Source organism: Melospiza melodia, chromosome Z, assembly GCF_035770615.1.
Source record: "Melospiza melodia melodia isolate bMelMel2 chromosome Z, bMelMel2.pri, whole genome shotgun sequence".
Lineage (NCBI taxonomy): Eukaryota > Metazoa > Chordata > Aves > Passeriformes > Passerellidae > Melospiza > Melospiza melodia.
In genome coordinates this window covers 27,488,364-27,508,148 of record NC_086226.1, presented here as the reverse complement: position 1 = coordinate 27,508,148, position 19,785 = coordinate 27,488,364, and the positions used below count along the sequence as shown (strand labels likewise).

Below are 19,785 nucleotides of genomic sequence, written 5' to 3'. Positions count from 1 at the left end.
TACTTATTTGTTATTATCACAGCTTACTGTACAATTACACGAGAAAAACAGGCTAAAGCTTAAGGGAAAACTATGGGGTCAGTACTGGGTCCAGTCCTGTGTCGCACGTTCACTAAGGCTGAGGGTGAGGGGCAGGCGCCCCCTCAGCGATGGTGACACAGCACTGTCCCCCTTGCTGGTGGCACCGAGCCGTGAGGGGGTCTGATACTCTACAGGGTGGTGGTGCTGTCCACAGGGACAGGCTGGAGAAAGGCAGGAGGTTAGGGCCAGGAGCCCCTGGAGAAAGGGCCTGACAGGAGCCTCAAGAGTGGGAAGAACCAAGTGCTGCAGCTGGGAACAGCCCCAGGCACCAGCAAGGGCAGGGAATGCCCCGTGGGAAGCGGTTTGTCAGGAAAGGCCCTGGGGTTCCTGTGGATCCCGATCTGGACATGAGCCAGCGACATGTGCCTGTTGACACCGCTGTGACAGGCCAGTGGTTGGGCTGGGCTGCACCACGAGAAGCGCTGCCAGCAGGGCAGGGGAGGTGATGCTGCCCTTGGCACTGGGGAGGCCACACCGGGAGTGCCGGGCCCAGTACTGGGCTCCCCAGGACAAGACAGACACGGACACCATGGAGAGAGTCCAGTGAATGGTCACCAAGGCCATAGAGGGACCAGAGCAGCTCATCCTGGAGAAGAAAAGGCTCAGGGGATCTCACCAATGTATATAAAACTCCTGCAGGGATGGTGCAAGGAGGATGGATCCAGGCTCTTTCCAGGGGTGCCAAGTGACACCAGAGGTGATGGACACACATTGAAACACAGGAGGTTCCCTCTGAACATCAGGAAACTTCTTTTCCCTGTGAGGGTGACTGAGTACTGGTACAGGTTGCCCAGAGAGGTGGTAGTATCTCCATCCTTGGAGATACTGAAAAGCTGTGTGGGAGTGATCCTGAACTACCAGCTCTTGGTGGCCCTGCTGGAGCAGTGGTTGGACTAGATGACAACCAGAGGTCCCTCCCAGCCTCAACCATTCAGTCACCCTGTGAATTTCACATGTCATATTTTGTGCACTCTTCATACAGCAGCAATGTACCAGGACAAAGAACTGATATATTCAGTATTTATCTGTGGCGATGTCTTTTTAAATTTTTCTGCTCCACCAACATATCCAGCTGGCAATGAAATATGAAAGAGGGAATGCTAAGGCCCAAGTGCAATGCAGTAGTTTCCTCAGGGGAGAACTGTAAGTACTGTTCATGAAAACTTGGAAAAGTTAAGAGTTACAGGGAACCTTCAGAAGGAATCAGAGTGGTACAGATTAAAAAGTTATTGTCTATTCAGGTTTTTGAATGATGAGGGGTTTGTTGTGTTCAGTCTTTGCTCTCATTCTGTCAGAAAGAGTGCACTGCACAAAGTTCTGCAGCAAACACGAGCAGCACAACTGTGTCGCATCAGCAGGAGCGAGCAGCTCTTGGAAGTGTGACTGCAGCTCTCTGGGACCAGCTCAGCGACTTGGCAGCTCCCCCAAACATGACTCAACAAGCTCCTCAGCTGAAAAACAAGGTTATGTAAATGAGATGTGCTGGTTATGAAGGAAGTTTTTGCAATACTTGTCCAGTGCTAAAGTCAGGTTTTTGAGGGTTATCTCCAGATTACATTGAAACTGACTGGTACAGAGGAAAGTGTAGCTTTCTAAGAGATAATCAATTTACAAATAATTACTTAGATATTTTGTTGCTTAGCAACAAAGCGTTCTCATCTTGTTAGCAGTAGCTTGATAATGGATTTCCTGTGCTTTTCTTTCTTTGCAGAGTGTTTTTATTTTAAATCTCCTTTCCTTGCACTCACTTGTCTTTCTCTTGAATGACTTTTTATTGAGATCCCTACCACCTAAGATGTGTCAAGAGCTGCCATTACCTTGGGAGTTGTCCTGTTGTTCAAATTGTCAATGCTTAAATCTGTGCATCAACATGGACAGAAGTTTCTTCTGTCAGCTGCTGTCACCTGCTTTTAGCAAGACAGATGTGGGCTGCCAGGGAGCAGAGGGCTGTTAGTGCATAGTGTGTGCACAGGGTGGATGTGGACAAACCAGGTACAATATATTAATTGTCTCTGTGCAGGCATGAAGTGTGCAGGGCACATTCATGATCTGACTATTTCATGAAACGTGGTCATCCTACACCTTGTTACTGCCATTTGGTTTGAACAACCCATGCATTGCCATTTTTTCCTGGGTCACAGAGGTCTGAACCCACTAAAAGGGTATAAACATAAACCTCGCTCTGCAGGACAGTGCTCTAGCAGGGTTTGAATCAAAGAACAGTCAAATCTAATATTTTAGGAAGTAATGCTAAGAAATATTTATTTGGCATTGCCACAGCTTCATTTTTTAAAAATTGAAAAATAGGCTAAAACTTAATGAAAAAATACTAAAATTTACTCCATACTATTCCCTTAGATTTCTATAGTGGTTTTAGCCTCTCAGATTGTAAAGCAATCTCCTCTGGTGAAATCTCCTCTGGTGCATGAGAAACAGTGCTCTGATAGTATGTTAAAGGCAGTGAACACAGCTGCAGTTTGTGAGTACCATTGTTGCTTATTAAGATTGCCCTCAGTCAGTCCACCTAATAGAGAGCACTGAGAGAGGTTTTGTGTATTTTAATGTTGTATTATTTGACAGTTGCATGTTATTTTTTTTTCTTCAAATTCACATAGCTTTTAAATACCAACATATTAATGGCTTATCTTGGAAAAGAATATTTAAATTTAGTGTTGTAAAAGATACATAGCATGTGTCAGCATTTGTGAAATAGGGTACAAAGACAAAAATTATTTTCCACATCTTTTTCAGATGGAAAAATAATTAAAAAGTTGTCAGAAATGAAGTTTGTGGAATTATAGACTGGATCACATGGTGAACATAACTGACCACACAGGGGAAGCATGGTTTTTTTTTCTGCAGATCTTCTTATTACTTACCAATCTCCTTTATAGGTGCTAGAATTCACAATGTCTTGAAACCAGGATGCCTAAAATGAAGCAGTGAGTAGAGACATGTCAGTTTAATCCCCATCATCACTGTAAAATGACTTCACTGAGTACATGGCATCCAATCACTGCATTTGTTCTAGTGCCATAAGAAATACATTTCAAAATTGAATTCTGCGTATTTCCAGCCTGAGGAGTTCAGAGACAGAAGTAGGTCACAAAGCATTCCAGCTCAGACACGCTGTAGCTGCATGCATTTCCCAAGTATCTGCTGGCCCTGGACTCAGAAATGGAATGGAGCACTCGGCACCTGACAGGTTTTAACCAATTTAAAACAGTATGAAGAGAAGGTACAATTGCTGGTGAGGATAGGACTTGTACACATCTGCAGCAAAACAGCAAGACTGCAGATAATGCCTTTGGAGAGCAGTAGGAGGGATACTGGTCTTGGAAAGCTGTGTATAACTTACTGAGGTTATTCCTGTGTCTGTTGCCACTGCAGTGGAAGGGAAGGGGCAAGGAATGAAAATTACACGATAAAACCCTAAAGCAGAGAATTCTGCCTCTATATACACTGTCACCAGCAAGTCAGGTGTCCTGACTGAGATTCTGTTTTTACTGTTGATGGCTTTTGAGGAAGAAAAATAACAAAAAATATCCCCAACAAAAACCAAAGGAAAAAAAGCCCCTCAAACCTCAAAGAAAACCCTTCAAAAAAACCCAACACAACCCAGCAACAAGAGCCCTTTACAAATATGAAGTAGCAATTCAAAGTGGTTGTGATAGATTGCTGCAATTCACCTGGGGTAAATGCAAATGCCCTGACTGGAAGTGGGAGCCCAAGAAAATGGAGATGATTTGAGGTGACACAGTGTTTTACTGAAGTGTCACATACACCTTCTTATTCAGACATTGCATCCATGTTCAGTTTCTTCTCACTTGAGGCTACACTCCATAGTCTAAACAAGCTAAATATACCTATATAATAATAGGAGTAGTGAAGTTATTCAGGAGAAGGCAGATTTTCACCTAGATTGGTGGAACATTTCTGTAGTGGACTGCAGATAAAACACAGAACAGGGATGCAGAGGGAAATCTTGATTTGTTCAATGGTTACTGAAGGGAAGGGAGCAACATGGGGAGGATTTGCTTCAGAGTTTTCTAAATGAGAATTCCAGAATGATATTTTTAAGTAAAATATAAGGGCTGGGAAAAAAACCACAAAACTTTAATAGTGAAAAATGCTTCATGAATTATGACTCCAGTTGGAAGTAACAGGCAGGTCTGTCCAACAGTAAATTTTCAACAGCATAGACAGAAAATTATGCTTTCATTTAGTTTCATTTTGCTGGTATTTACTTACCATGAGACTTCAACATGCAGAATTAATCACTAATTGCTACTTTTACAAGACTGTATGCACCATTTTCCCAAAGCAAGAGGTGTCCTTATGCATGGCAGTGTTTCAACCCAGAACTGGATGATTTCTAAGGTCCCTTTCCTACTTAAGCCATTCTGTGATTCTGTGATTTTAAATCCATAGACTGCCTTTCAGTTTTAATGATCCAGAATCCTGTCTGCTACAGAAGTGTTATCAGAAGATAGAGGCACTACCTCATGCTCGTACAGAGAACACCAACACCAAACATTCTTTATGAATCAGCAGAAGCACCACTTCTGTTCATCTCAGTGGCAGAGGACTATAAATACCAATACCTTGTTTAAGGAGTGTTTGATGTTCTAATGCCACTTGAGGCTTAAATGTTTCAATTTGTGAAAGAGCTGCACCACCAAGAGCAGCTGAAAAATGGCCTTGAAAGAACAGCCTTACTTGTATGGTGTTTGGACCTAAAAGTCTTTTGGATTATGTCACCTAGACCCAAAATTGACTTGCATGAATTAATGTAGAGCAAACAGTATATACAGTGTTTCACTGAGATCCTGAGGATAATGCTGGGCATCACAATGTCAAAATTCTATCCAAATCCCTATTAGCTGGGCACAGTGAAACTGGCAAAGTGGAAAACCATGGATTTCTACCAATCTCTCATTCTTTCTGATTGCAAAGACTGTATTTCTTAAGTATGGAGCTCAGTTTTACACCCATTCTTTATCCTTCTGTTTTAGCTTTGTAAAGCAGCTGACAGCTGTGTAAATTCGCAGCTGTGTACAGCCAGCTTCCAAGATCAAAAGAAACCATCAGTCATCTGTGTGTGATACAGTAATACAGGATTTGCTCTGAATTCCTAGCTTTCACTTGAGCTAGATTTTCACTTCTAACAAATCCAAATGATTTATGTTCTGGTTTTGGCTGGGATAGTTAATTTCCTTTCTAGTAAGTAGTATAGTACTGTGTTTTGAATTTAGTATGAGAATGTTGAAAATGCGCTGATGTTTTTGTTGCTAGAGTAAGTTTCTCATGCCTTGCCAGGAAGAGAGCTGAGTGGCACAAGAATTTGAGGGGGGACACATAAACGAGCCAAAATGATAGTTCCAGACCTTATGGCATCATGCTGAGGATATACCTGTTGAGAAAGTGGGCTGGAGGCCCATGCTCAGGATTGCCTAGGAATCAGTCAGGAAGTGGTAAGCAACTGTATTGTGACTCACTTGTTTTGTAGATTCTCTGTTGTTGTTGTTGTTATTATTATTATTATTATCATCATCATCATCGTAATTTTCTTCCATTTCTGTTTATTCAACTGTCTTTATCTGAATCTACAGTTTTCTTATTTTTACTCGTCTGATTTTCTCCCCCATCCCACAGGCTGGGTAGTGTTTGATTGCCAACTGTGGTTAAACAATGCCACATAAAACACTTAGAAGTGTCAAATACTCCATCACAGCTATTTAGCTGCTCAGTGTAGTAGGAAAAAAAGGATGCCAATTCCTTTTCATCATCCAATGGAATAACAAAATACTACTACAAAAATAATAAAAATTGGGAGTTTTCTTATAACTCATTTTATGGCTTAACTTTTACATCTATTTGTGTGTTCTTCCAGTTAATTCCAGTGTGAATGTGTGCCATCCCAGACCTTAGCAATAGTCAAGTAAGATGCACAAGTCCTTCCCTGCTACCAATGGGCTTTTTGCATAGGGGACTTAGAGAAAAAAGGGCAGAATTGGGCATAGCCTACCTTCATTTGTATTTAATATAATCATCACTCAAAGTCTCCTTGTTTTCATGATCCCTACTAATTTTAAATTGCAGGTGATAGTTATAATGCTTTTAAAAATCTTATTTTTAATAAAACATTTAAATTTCTGGCAAAGCAATTTTCTTTTCTGCATATAAACAAAGACTTAAATGCTTTTGTTTTTCCTAGAACAACTTGAAAATCAGTCCTGAAATTACAACTCAATATGAAAAAGTGGTAGAACTATTAGAAAACAAGGGATCTTAGTAATCAGCAACGCCCTTTTGTGAAAGTCTAAAGTGAATAGGGGAGTGTAAAATATGTATGCCAATATTAATATATATGTGTATGTGTGGTGGGAATTAATCAGCTTAGGTCCCTTAATAGTCTAATCAGGGACTAAAGAATTCGTTCTTTACAGGAAAAAAAGAGTTTTGTAATGAGTCTCTGCCATGCTTATGAGTCATAATGAAATAAGCCTTGTAAAACTTTGGTAAGTAATAGAGGGATTATGGAATTATATTGTGTCAGAACTAGATTCTGCTTTGTGCATTTTCTTCTAAGGTGAAACATGGAAGAGAACAAAGAACTCTACAGGTGAACCAGGTTTTCAAGTTCTTTTTTCCACTTATTTATCTGAAATGCAGGTATCTCTAAAATGAAAATGCATGGGGGTTTTTTAGAGCATTTGTTCTGATATACTGAATTATTGAAGTGTCTTAAACAACGCATTCCTTTTAAAATGAAATCATATTTCCAACACAGTGGACAGACACCTAACTTTCAGTAGTAGCCAAGAACACAATTCCACTCTGACAAGGTGCAATCAGGAGGAAATTTTATGTAACACTGCAAGTAATAAATAAATTATGCATAGCAAGACTAAATTCAGAATAAGTATACTGTGAAACAAAATACATTAGAATAATTGAAGAAAGAATTAATTACAGAGTTAGGATATAAACAGTAATGCATCTCAGGCAGAAGCAAACAACAAAATTGAAGGAAAGATAATTGTGGGCCAAGTTTGTTCAAGAGAAACAACACTTACAGGTGGGCAAATTCATCTGATCTCACAAGATGACAGTTTACTTGCAGAGAACCAGCACAAGCTTTATTCATGTTAGATCCTACCAGAAAGGATGGCATTAGATATACTGTGTTTGTATGTATGGCTTGAGCTCTGGACAGAAGTGCATTTTACTGAGGGAACTAGCTCCCTCTACACCTTCCTGACATTCTAATTGCAATTCTACAGCCACTCAAGCAAAGGATATTTTCACAAACAGCAAAATTAGAATAATTTCTTTAAATCTTGAAGTGGCAGAAATTCACTAATACATAAGCCTGTAACTGTGTGGAAATTTCCTAAAAAGGTAATTTGCAAAACTACTAGGGAGGTGTTCCCCAATCTTAGAGTAAGTAAACAGCATATCTGGTAAACTGAAACTTCACAGCAGAAAATTCATCTTGGCATCACAAGTTAATTGACACCTGCATTAATTATGTTGTGAACTCTTAAAGCACCACACCACATTCCCTTGCACTTCCAATATGTAACCAAACACAACACACGTAGCAGTTAACTTACCATTCTGACTAAAAACTCAATCTTAGCTATGTAACATTCTCTATAAACACAGTTACAGATACAAACTGTTATTCTGCATATAGGAAACTATGATGCAGGAATCTTATTTCTACATGTGATCTGAAATGAAAATAAAAGCGGGCATCTCTTCTGGTTAAATGTCAAAGTGCAAAGGAGATGGCTGTGGAACCAGAGAGCGAATACTCTAGGGTAATTTGGTATCGAAAAGGTCCTAAGAGTTTTAAACATGTGGAGAAAGTCATGCTTTACATTAACTGACACTTCACTTCTGATTCACAGCTTCATCCAAATCACACATCTCATCAAGAACAAAGCTGTCGCACAGGTGGATCTAACTTTGCAAGGCATTACAGTAGATGTAGGAAGTTATATTTAGGTAGTAGTCCATACATGATTTTTAGTGATGCTCCTATGGCTGTTTGTACTATTTCATGAAAGCTAGATGGGAAAAACATTTGGGAGGCATCTAGTAACTGTAGTAACTGTACAACTTCCTTGTATGAAGAGTCCACCTAAACATTTTCCAGGTCATCCCTACAATACTGACCTCATTAAGAACGGGAGATGTTATCTCCCTCTTCAAGCCTCTTCTGGGAAAGCAATAAATCTCTGCACTTGAAAGATTTACTGATTTACTGCATTGAATTTAATATTGCAAATCTAAACCAAGTCTCCCAGAAGTTTACAAGTGGTAGACTTTTTTTTTTTTTTTGAAGGGAGGGGGGATTTTTGATGAAGAAATGTATTTTTTCCACGTCCATATACTGATGTAATACTTCTGAAGTTGTCAGAATTTCAGGATTGAGGATTTACCCGAATATAAGGTACTTAAATGCAAAGCACTAGAGGCCATTAGGCAAAAATTCAGTAAAAAAACTCCAAAAAACCCAAACCAAAAAAACCCCAAAAAGCCAACTTCAATTTGCTTTTGTTGTGTCAAAATGGGTGAAGGTCTGAAACTTGGCACATAGGCTTAAAATTGCCCGTAATGGCTCAATCCAATGACCTCCTATAAAGTAAACAATCCCAACCTCTTTCAATCAGCCCTAGCTGTTTTATTTACTTTTTTGGTGGCTCAGGTGGCTCTTGTCCAACTATGCACTGAGCAAATTCAGCATTTCCAAGCAGCACTAATTCTACTAACCCCATCAGGGAAGAAGGGAAGAGGTGAGCAAGTGAATGGTCATGTAAGAGCCAGGATTCATAGCCAGAAGCATAGAATGCAGAAGAAAACTTCTTTGAACAGCACATGCCATTTCTTCAGTTCTAGAAATAGTATGGATTGTTATCCTTAAGAAGAAAGCGGAAGCTAACACAGTTATCTTTGTTGGTAATATCAACTTCTGTTAAGGGGATCAAGGGGATGGACAGCTATGAAGTACTCCAAAGTAGACATCAAATAATTCAGTTTTCAGATTATCAGACAAGGGTTATGCAGTTTTGTGGTCTACTAGTATACTTCAAAATAATACCTCATTAATTTGTCCATAAGCTGTTCTCTTTCTGGTACAGCTTATGTAATTTACTGAGGAAAAAAGGAAAGTACATCCCTAAGACAACATGACTCACTCTGAAACTGTCCCTTTTATCTCCCTCCTCCTTTACCAAAGACAGTGCAGCTAACGTCCCAAAGCCATCAAAGGTATTTGTCTATGTTGAAGAATACTGCAGCTTACTGACATTTATAGCATAAACTCTGCTTGTATTCTGCAGCCAAATCCTACTTGAAATAATACTCCAGTCTCATCCGGAAACCATGGCAAGGCTTTCAATTTTTAAGCTGTCATATCTGACAGAGCTGTATTATCTTTAATCTTTCAGGAGAAAATACTCTTAATAGAGAACTGCACATGAAAAATAGAAATAGATTAATTCCCCTTTAAAGACTGCAATATTTAGTCAGAAGAGCTTACAGAGAAATTGAGCAGTAACCTTAACTGTGACACACTGCAAAAAACTAAAATGGAAGTACATTTTAAAAAATGAACTAATTACAAATTGTGGGGAGGTCAGATCTCTGCTTTTCACACCAAGAGGACAAAACTAGAAGACAGTCTGAAATGAGCTTTATGAGTTATTTTTCGGTATAAACTGATTTTGAAGTATAAGTTTGGTATGCACTAGATACGATAAGCTAATTCAAGGACAAATAAAGGTCTGAGCATAAGTCACAAAAAATTCTACCAAAATTGGTAGAAAGAAAGGCAGTGCATCCCAGAACAGTAAATTGAGTCTTGGTTTCCTTAGCTCCTTGCTATTCTTTGCTTGCCTTGACATAAATAATGTCCTCTTACCTGCTGTGGCAACTTCATACAAATAAAACCAAGGAACGAGAGGTTATCTTTAGCAGCATAAATCAAATCTGACTATTGTGATTCTGACATCATTAACAAAATCCAAGACCAAATATACTTATTGCAACCATTTTTTGTATCTTTGATTTTATATTTCTGGGATCTGTTTTTTAGTTGAGCTTAAAGAATATAACTTTATATCCCCATCATAAATCAAACATCATGGATGTCTTTAAATATTCTGAAAGGCTCTTAGTGGATACTAAGTATTTTAGATAAAGAATCAGAGAAATGTAGATCTGGAAGAGATTTTAAAAGATCACCCATCTCTGCACACAGGCAATATGAAATATACTACAGTCCATCCCTATGAGATGTTTCATAAACCTCTTCTTAAAACTTCTATAATGGAAATTTAACAACTCCCATGGGAAGCATATTTTAGTGTATCACTACCCTTATAGTTGGAAAGTTTCTCTAGCTTGTCTTTGCTACAAATATAGGTTTACTTAAGTGGATACTAAGAGAAACTTTCCAATTATAATGATCATGAAGTATCCCCAAGTCTATATCAAGAAGCCACTATAATTTTCAAAGACATTCTGGTGTTTGATACGCATACAGTTATTTATAGTTTCACGTTCTTCTGATTAAAAAACTGATTTCAGTAGTTTTTCAGTAACAGAACTGAAACCAGAATTTCTTTTCTGAGACTGACTTCACCTTTAATTCTTTAATTGACAGGACAAATATGTAATGCCAGTATTAAACAACTATTCTGGATTATGTAGTATATTTTTGTATTAGTTGTTAAAAGCCCAGCACAAAATAATGATAAAAAAGAAAAAAAATCAAAACATGTGGAACAAAAGTGGTCTTTCATTTAAAACTCAAGGATGGAGTTCCATATTCTACTCCAGCAGGAAGTCCTGACTTTAAACACATGACATAATCTGTTTCTATCTCATCTTTAAAAGGACACTAAATATTCATTTATATTTGAAGTTTAATGAAGATGCTTGTATGCAAAATATTTCAAATGCTAACACGAGGAGTGCTGCTTCTTAACAGGTTCACGAGATGATACAGGAACATGGCATGTCTCTAAGAAAATCTGACAGGAAGCAAAGAACAAAAGAGCAAGTAAGAAAGATACCACTTCTGCCAAATACGTGTTTTTGGTACTGGCTTCTATATAAATTGACTTCTGTCTGCTGATAGTGTCTTTATTGTGTTCCTAAAGCAGTGCATAATTTATAATGGATTCAATTGATTCATTTCAGTATCAGAAGTACAAAAGCCACAGAAGTGATACACTCTGCAACTGTGTTAAAGCTACCATAAAGGTAAATTGCTCTATTTCAGGGCTTCCTGAAATCAGGGCATTCTGACATATCAGTTATTTAGAAAGCTACCTTTAGACAATCCAGTCAAGATACAATGAAACTGATACACCATTTCATTTCATGGTTTGTTTAAACATGCACAGAATGGTTAATGTTCTGTTGTCTCATGTTACTACTTTGAAGTAATCCTCATTTAAATTCAGACTATATTTATATTTTTAAAGCACAAATCTATTTTTTTTTCAGCATTGTTCTAGCACAGTCTATATTTGCATCAAAAAGGCTCGAGGCAGCAAATGTCATGTTTTGCATAAAATTCTTTTTCTACTATGGTAACAAATTTCTTGCTGCCATGGGATTCGTGTGATATTTTTCCCTTCATAATTTTTTTAAAAAATAAATTAAAAAAAACCCAAACCCATAGAGCGCAAATAGAAGCAAAATTTCATCTTATAGTCATTATTTCACATTCTACATTATATCCCCAATCAAAAATGTTTTGTTTTACAAATATTATTTGTATAGATACAATATTGTTTCAGGCTTGCAGTCGTGAGAACAATTATACTGCGTGGCTACTGGAAATACCCTGCCTTTAGCCTTGTTATGCACCTGAGATGTGTGAAACTGTTTCAATTACAAATATATTACAGAAGACCTAGGGCCTGATCCTGCAGATGTTAAAAGCATTCTACAACAGCCGTTTGCCAGTGATAAGGAAGAACAGATATTGGAGGTGCAGGATTATCCCAAATCAGGCCTTAAGTGTTAAGTGCATACAACCACATTATATGGTGACATCTCTAAGTAAAATCCTGTATTTTTATGTAATGCAGAAGTAACACACACAACTTACATATAGTAATAATTTATTCTGAAATGTTCATTTTAGTCTCTGTTGAGACATCACCCACGTCTCATTAATAAAAGAGCAGCCATCTCACCTCAAATACCAGAATATACAACAAGTTACAGCATAGCAAAAAAATTCTACCTACTTTAAGATAAAATCTAATTCAGGTAAAATAATTTTGTTCAAGGTTTTACAGTTACACAGTTGTTTTTTTGTTGTTTTTTTTTTTCTTTTTCAGAGCACAAAGAAAGTGTAAATTGTTACACCATAACTATCTATGCACATTATGTGACCACAGAAATGTTAATCATTACTTCATAAAATGAACCATCAGTTCCATTCATGCAGAAAAGCAGGCTAGGAAAGCTTGTTCAGCGGAAACCATATTACTGTGAATTTCACAGCCACATGATTAATTATTGGGTTAGATGAACTCACAAATACTAAACATGAGTATATTTTTTTTTGCATAAATAATACCAATTCTTCCCTGATGTAGTTTAGTTGGTCTGTAATCTAGAAATTATTGGTAAAGCAATATGACTGCATCGTTTCTATTGTGCTATTCTATGATTTCAATGACAAGCAATATTCAAAGGATAATGGGATGAGATGCATGTTAAACATGGGAATACATGTTAAACATACTGTACAAATACACTTGCTTTAGCAATTTTATTCCAAACTGTCAATCAGGTATTCCTGCAAAATATCACCAGTGGAGACAAAGTATACTATCAAATATGGCTTCCAGAACAAGGACCATCTAACAGGAATAAAAGGTATTTACAACAAATAAAAACAAAACAAACAAACAAACAAACAAAAAAATCAATCCCCATTTTTTTTTTTGTTTCATTTGAAACAAAGTTTCTAAGTAGCTGCTGTATATAATACATCAGTTTTTTTTTTTTTTTTTTTTTTTTTTTTGTTGCACTTAAACAGAAGTTACCAGGTAAGAGCCAGAGTGACGTTTAGGGCTTTGTGTTCCACTGGAGTCAGTGTTTTCAGACTTGGTGTCACGTTTCTTGGTGCTGTTATTCACCGGGGTTGGTATCTGTGAGGGCCGAGCAGAGCTATTGTCCACGCTGCTCTTCCTGCGGCTTGGGTTGTAGTTGAAAGGAGTCACCCTTGCTGCCACAGCACCGATGGGGGAGCTGTGCTTGCTTGAGCTACTGGAACTGAACGGAGTACGCTCGCTAACAGTACTTTCATTAATTTCTGGTGCAGGAATGGGATTATTCTGCAGAGGCTTTGTTTCAGTGCCTTTCTTGTCTGGACTGTCTATCTGAAAGAAAGAGTTCAGACGGTTTTCTAAGCCAACGGTACGAACAGGACCACCTCCATTCCCTGGGGTTTGCTTCTCTTGAATCTCTTTAGGATCTTTACCATTCATACCCCCTTTTTCTGAAATACTGTCAATAACAGGGGGAGTATTTCCAGTTGGGGACCTTCCAGATCGAGGGTTGTTAATTGGGCAATCCTCTATCCTCACCCACACATCCTCTGTCTTAGAGACAGCTGGAGCCATCTGATAGATGAGGGTTTTGGAATCAGAGCCATTTGCGGCACCTGAAGAAGAATGCTGAGGATCATTCATTATCTGAGGAATTTCATTTTCTTTTATTTTTCTCCAAGTACCTTTTGCTGGTGCTTGGCTTTCTTTACTTTGCTTGTGTCCAGGGAGAGAACCTCCATGCTGCTTTTCATCTTCACTTTTTGCCTTTTCACTGGATTCTGAAGAAGCTGACAGAATTGAGGAGGAGCTTCCAGTTCTCCGCCAAGTGCTTACACGAGGAAGTGATGAGGAATGCTTACTGTGCTCACGCTTCCACGTTCCTGATCTGTTGATCAGCAGCCTAGATGGACTCTCAGAATGGGAACGAGCTATGTCATGACGCTTTGCTGGTCTCCCATCATATTCTATAGTAGGGCTCTGATTAGGGGCTAATTTTCGCCAACCACTACTCTGGGCAGGTGAATGAGCGGATAAAGACATATCAGGAAGAGAAGGACTTAAAACTGGGGTCTGTAGTTGGGACCTTGTGGGAGAATCTGGCCTGGAAGGTGACAGAGATTCAAATGAAGCTGACTCTTCTAATTTCCGTCTCAGAGTAGGGCTCGGAGCCTCTTTAATGAAAGTTGACTGACGAACGAGAACAGGTCTCTCCGATCTGTCAGATTCACTTCCACTAGACTTTGTGGATGGCATTCTGGATAGGTCGGTCTTTTTGTTTGATCCACCAGTACTGAGAGTTTGGTTTAAACCCTTTGAAGCAGATTCACTTCGTGGAATGCTACTGGTACTCTTAGGTAAGGCAGTTTGCTTTGCAAGGTTTTGCTGGCTCATCTGCCTGCCTGGTGGTGTGTACGACATTCTACCTGAACTTGAGGATTTAGTTGAAGCTGTGCTAGGAGATGATGTTCTTGGCAACTGTGACAGTTTGTTGGGAGGACTGATACCATTTCTTCCTGGGGAAATGGAGCTTCGTCCAGGAGATTGCAGAGGCCTACTTAATGGCTGCTGTTGAGGTCTAGAAGGAGTGGAGTCTCTAGATCCTGATCTAGAAGGTCCTTTACTTGATCCACTCTGGTTCAACCCTGATGGCTGCCTAGTCACAGGAGCTGGCTCAGGTTTCACTGATGATTTGGCTCCTCTTGGAGAACTAGTCAAACTCTGGCCTTCACTGGGACTCTTGGAGTTCATGTTTTTGAGTGGGGGTCCTTTTTTGGAAACAGGACTAGTACTTGAAGAACTATTTCGAACCCCTGGAATATGGATCATTGTTCTACCACGTGAAATTGAAGGCACACTTGTCTGTTGTGGTTGCTTCAAACTTGAAACTTCTGAATTCGAGCGTGCTTTTCCTGTGATCATACTTTTATACACTTTCTTCCCTCCTTTGATTCCCCTACTTTCTGATTCTACTTTTTTAGACTCCAGTGTACTCTTCTCTCCTGGCTTAATAATTCTTGGACCTTTATTACTAGTGAAAGGTTTTTCTTCTTGGTCTGGGGTAAGATGAAATGGTGACCCTAGAGAAATACCAGATTTTAATGAAAGGATAGAGTCAGAGTCTGATGAAGCTTGTCTAGACAGTGATGCAGCAGCTGCAGCTTGATGCAAGCTACTAACTATAGAATTTGCACCTTCTTGTATAGCTTTCCAGTCAAAGTTTTCTGAATCAGGTGAAAAACCATGTTCTGAATCTGGCCTCTGTATCTCTCTTAAATCCAGTGTTAAGTCTTCTGCTAGTATACCACCTGTGTTTCTGGAATTATTTTTTTCACCATCACTCTTCATTCTTGAGGGCTTTTTCTTTTTAGGCATAGCAGAACTAATGCATTCCTGCAGAAGATCATCTTCTGAGTCAATGCTAAGAGAACTCAGAGAACTGTTTCTAGAGAAGCACACAGGAGTATCTTCAACATGAAATGATTTAGGTGCATAACCAGAAGTCTGTGGTCTGTTGGATTCCACCTGTGGCTCAGAAGCCTCAGGACGTTTTGGAGGTTCCCCTTCTTTGTTGTTATTGTTTTCTTGATCAATATCACTGAGGGAGCTAAGAGATGAATTGCGAGAAAAACAAACAGGTGTGTTTTCAATAGCAAAATTCTGCATTTTTTCATCTGTAGCTGCTCCTCTGTCTGGAATATCTTTAGGTGACTGAGAGAAAGTTTTTGTCTGGCTTCTGCCCGTTGGGTGTTTTTGACAAACTTGTGTCCTGTTACTTGGCTGCTGATTTGAAGACTGTTCTGCATTAGAGCACTCTTTCCTTTCAATTTCCTTTCCTTCTTTTCCTTTTCTTAATTCTGCCTTCTCCCTTGAAAGGTCAACGTCATCATCATCAAAATCTAATGAACTCAGGGAATCATTCCGTGAAAAACAGTAAGGAGTTCCCTCAATAGGCGTATAATGATGAGGGGAATCAAATGCAAAGCTTCCTCTTGCACGCTCTTCATTATTTGGCAATTTGTCATGAATCTCTCTTGAATTGTTTTTAAGGTTCTGTTTCTTTGCATCTCTGTTCTCTGGATAGCCTCTTTCATTACTAGCATTGCTTTTGGGTTCTGTGCTTTTTCGCACACGTGCTCTGTATTCATTGTTTTGGGAAACAGGCTTTACTGGTGATGTTGGCTTCTTTTTCTCACCTTCTGGCTGGTTTTTATTACTTGGAGATGAAGATGCTTGTTGAATTTGATCCATTATCTTCTTCACTCTGAAAGGTTTGTGACTTTTTCCTTTTGGCATAGCTGAGTTAATGCACTCAGCCAGAATATCACCCTCTTCTGTTTTGTCATCATCCAGACCAAGGGGAGTAACAACTGAGCTTTTTGCTCTCTGAGAATCATCAGTACTTCTGCCTTCTGTAGGAATGGTGTCCCGCTTTTCAAACTCCCCTGACTCTGCTCCCACACCCACATTGTCTGCATTGGCCAGCTCACTTGGGGGGGATTCTATTGTCAGGTCACTTAGAGATGTAGCTGTTGAAAAATTTATTGGTGTACCCTCAACACAATATACCCGTGGCATATCATCTCCTGGTGTAAAAGTCACGTGCTTTTGTGATTGCAGTCTGCTTTGTGAAGGCAAAAGTTTGTAAACTGGCAACTGGCTGGGCTTTCTGGCTACAGGAGGAGGTATTTTTGGAGCAGACGCTTGAGAAGGCTTTTTGGCTTTACGTGAAGACTTCGTTGGCATTGCAGAAATAATACACGCTTCCAGTATTTCAATATCATCATCAGAATCATCCAGAATGTCTTTTTCTGCTTCAGCTGGCTTCTCTGGTTTCTTCTCCTGGTTATCCTTAGTATCATCTGACTGTTCAGGTTCTGCTTCGTTTCCATGCTCGTTTTCATGAACTGGAGGCATAATTCTTAACTCTGCATCCTTCTGTATAAATGGCTCATCAAGGCTCAGAGCACTCAGGCTAGAAGAGCAAGAAAACCCATCTGGTGTGCTTTCTGTGGCAAAATGTAATAGTGTATCAGCATCTGGCAGTACCTGAACTCTTTGAACAGCTGCATTTACAGCTGCCTGTCTAGGACCAGGCTCTCTTTTCTCTGTAGTGGTTGCTTTTCCTTTAGGTACCTCTCTTTTGACTTGAACTCCTTGAGCAGGCGGTGGTGTTTTACTTCTGCTTGGAGGCATTGTTTGTCCAGGGCTGTCTGGAAGGTCACTGGGACTTATAATTCCACTTACTATTCCACTGCAAGGCTCACTTTGAACTGAACTAGCAATTGAACGGCTTTCAAAACTATCCAGGGAACTTACAGAAGTACATCTGCTGAACATGAGTGGTGTTTCCTGTACGTAATGTTCTGGTGGGCTTTTAGGAGTTTGGGCACCACTCTTTGAGGGAGATTTGGCACCTGAAGAAAATTCAACAGCTTTATGTCTAGAGGAATCAGAAGGAGACAAGCTAGAAGTCTGAAGTCTAGTGGATTTTGTTCTGATGTGTTGTGCTGTTGATGTGATTTCACTTGCTGCACCTTCTGTAGGTAGAGCCCCACTGTTCTCCTTCAGTTCTGCAATCTGCAGTGTGTTATTGGCATCTGTACCACGTGCAGATTGATCACGTCCTATTTCATCTTCAGCTGATGACAAGGATGACAAAGAGCTACACCTTGAAAAACATATTGGGGTATCTTCCACACAGTAAGTTTGTATAGTTTCCTGATTAATAGAGGGAGTCTTACACGAGGCGTTCTTCTGTGCATGACCAGTTCTGCTCTGTGCAGAGCTTGGGTGAAGCTGGTTCTGCCTCTTTGAACCAGCTGAGGGGGCTGATGTGCTCCCACTGCTTGGGGCAATGTGGTCAGTTTTATTGAGTTGCACTGAAGAAGTCTTTGGAAAAGTAAAAGATGGCTTCTGAGAAGGTGCTGGAACTTCTGTTGAATATTTTAAACTATAATCAATAGGCTGATCAACATGATGTTCCTCTTCATTGTACTTTATGCTGTAATTAGTTGGTCTGTCTTCCTCTTCATGTTGTTCCTCCTCAGAATAACGTTCACTATAGTTGGTTGGCTTATCATCATCATAATCATCCACCTGGCACAAGGACTGGTTCACTTTCTGATTCATTCCAAGAGTTGGGCCTACTCTGTTCTGATCTGAGCCACTGGATCCTCTTGATCTAAAGGAAGAAACACACTCCTGCTGTCCAAAAGGTGTCTGATATTTCATGTGTTTATCCTCTCCACTTTCAGTATACACAGGGTAGGCTGCATTTTGGTTCCTTGACTGTCTTTGCTCATTTTGTTTCATTTCATCATCTACTGTATGCTTAGGCCTTGCCCATCTTTCATTCTGGGAGGGACTTTGCCTTCCAGAATTTAACTGCTCATCTGAATATTTAAGACTATAATTAATAGGAGTGTCTAATTCTCCATCATTGTCATCCATGTGATTTGCACTATGAATCTTGTGTGCCAAGTCAGCTGGATATTGGCCATAACTACAGAATTTGCTTTCATCATCTTCGGAGTAAGACTCAATGGAAGGTTTCATTTGGCCTCTTTTACCATAGCCATCACTGCTGCTGACACTATTTAAACTATCATTTGAAGCTCTTTTGTATTCCATTTTTGTATAAGGCACAGGACATGTCCTGTTTGAGTTCTCGGATTTTGGAAAGTATGTATTTGAGTGAGTATGGGCAGAGGCTGATCTCCTCTGGGCATTTCTCTCTTCTGTCAAACAGTGTATTTCAGAAGTGGAACCAGAACTTCTGTCTTCCTGTGGAATGTGCATGCTTGTTACTTCTTCCATAACTTTGGCAATCTGAGCTGCAGTAGTAGAAATCTGCATTCCTATTCTCTTAGAGGAACTCCCAGTACTCTCTGCAGCTTGATGATAGGTATTTAAACCTACTGTTCGATCCCTTTCAACACTCCTGTCTTTCTCAGACCGAGAATTTTCTGCATTTCCTCTACTGGAAGAGGACGAGGCAGGCAATACTGTAGTATTTATGGTATATGGTGAGAGCACAGTCATATTGCCAGCATTAAAGCTCTCTGACCTGCACACCCCATCATCGTGGCGGTTGGCATCCAGCACATACTCACTATATATATTTTGCTTATGTCTCTGCTTATTGCGGTGAGATGCTTTCGGGCTTAAGTTATCAATGTTGTCAAAAGTCTCTGATAAATGCTGAGCATCTAATTCTGCTTCTAGTGCTTTTTGCTTTCTGACATGGAGGGATGGGAGGCTTGATCCTGGAGACATGATGTTGGCATCTTTGTACTTTGCTGGCCTGTTTGCCATGAGGTTCCGTAGAGCTGCAGCACTACCCATGGCTATCATTTTGTGTTTAGAGTGAATCAGGTTTTTCAGCATGCTCACGGCTCCCATGTCCCACAGCGCCTCCTGATCCTTTGCATTTCGAGCAGAGAGATTCCACAGGGTCCCACATGCGTTACTAACTATTGTCAAACTGTGTGACTTCAAGTGTTGTAACAAGGTTTGTAAGCAGCTGTTCTCTCGCAAGATTTGCCTGGGGTTGAGTAATTGAAAACAAACATCCGTAAGTGGCATTTCAAAAGGATAAGAGACAAAGCAAAAC

The 19,785-nt window shown here is 39.6% G+C and overlaps 1 protein-coding gene across 5 annotated transcripts in view; it reads right to left on the bottom strand.

Moving 5' to 3' along the window:
- Nucleotides 1-12,213: 12,213 nt before the first annotated feature.
- Nucleotides 12,214-19,785, bottom strand: part of APC (APC regulator of WNT signaling pathway) — an 88,442-nt gene continuing 80,870 nt past the window's right edge. For all 5 annotated transcript variants that reach the window (XM_063181358.1, XM_063181357.1, XM_063181362.1 and 2 more), the window contains one exon: nucleotides 12,214-19,716. In XM_063181358.1, coding sequence (XP_063037428.1) covers nucleotides 13,152-19,716 — 6,565 coding nt within the window. In that variant the 3' untranslated portion in view covers nucleotides 12,214-13,151. The remainder of the gene's footprint in view (nucleotides 19,717-19,785) is intronic.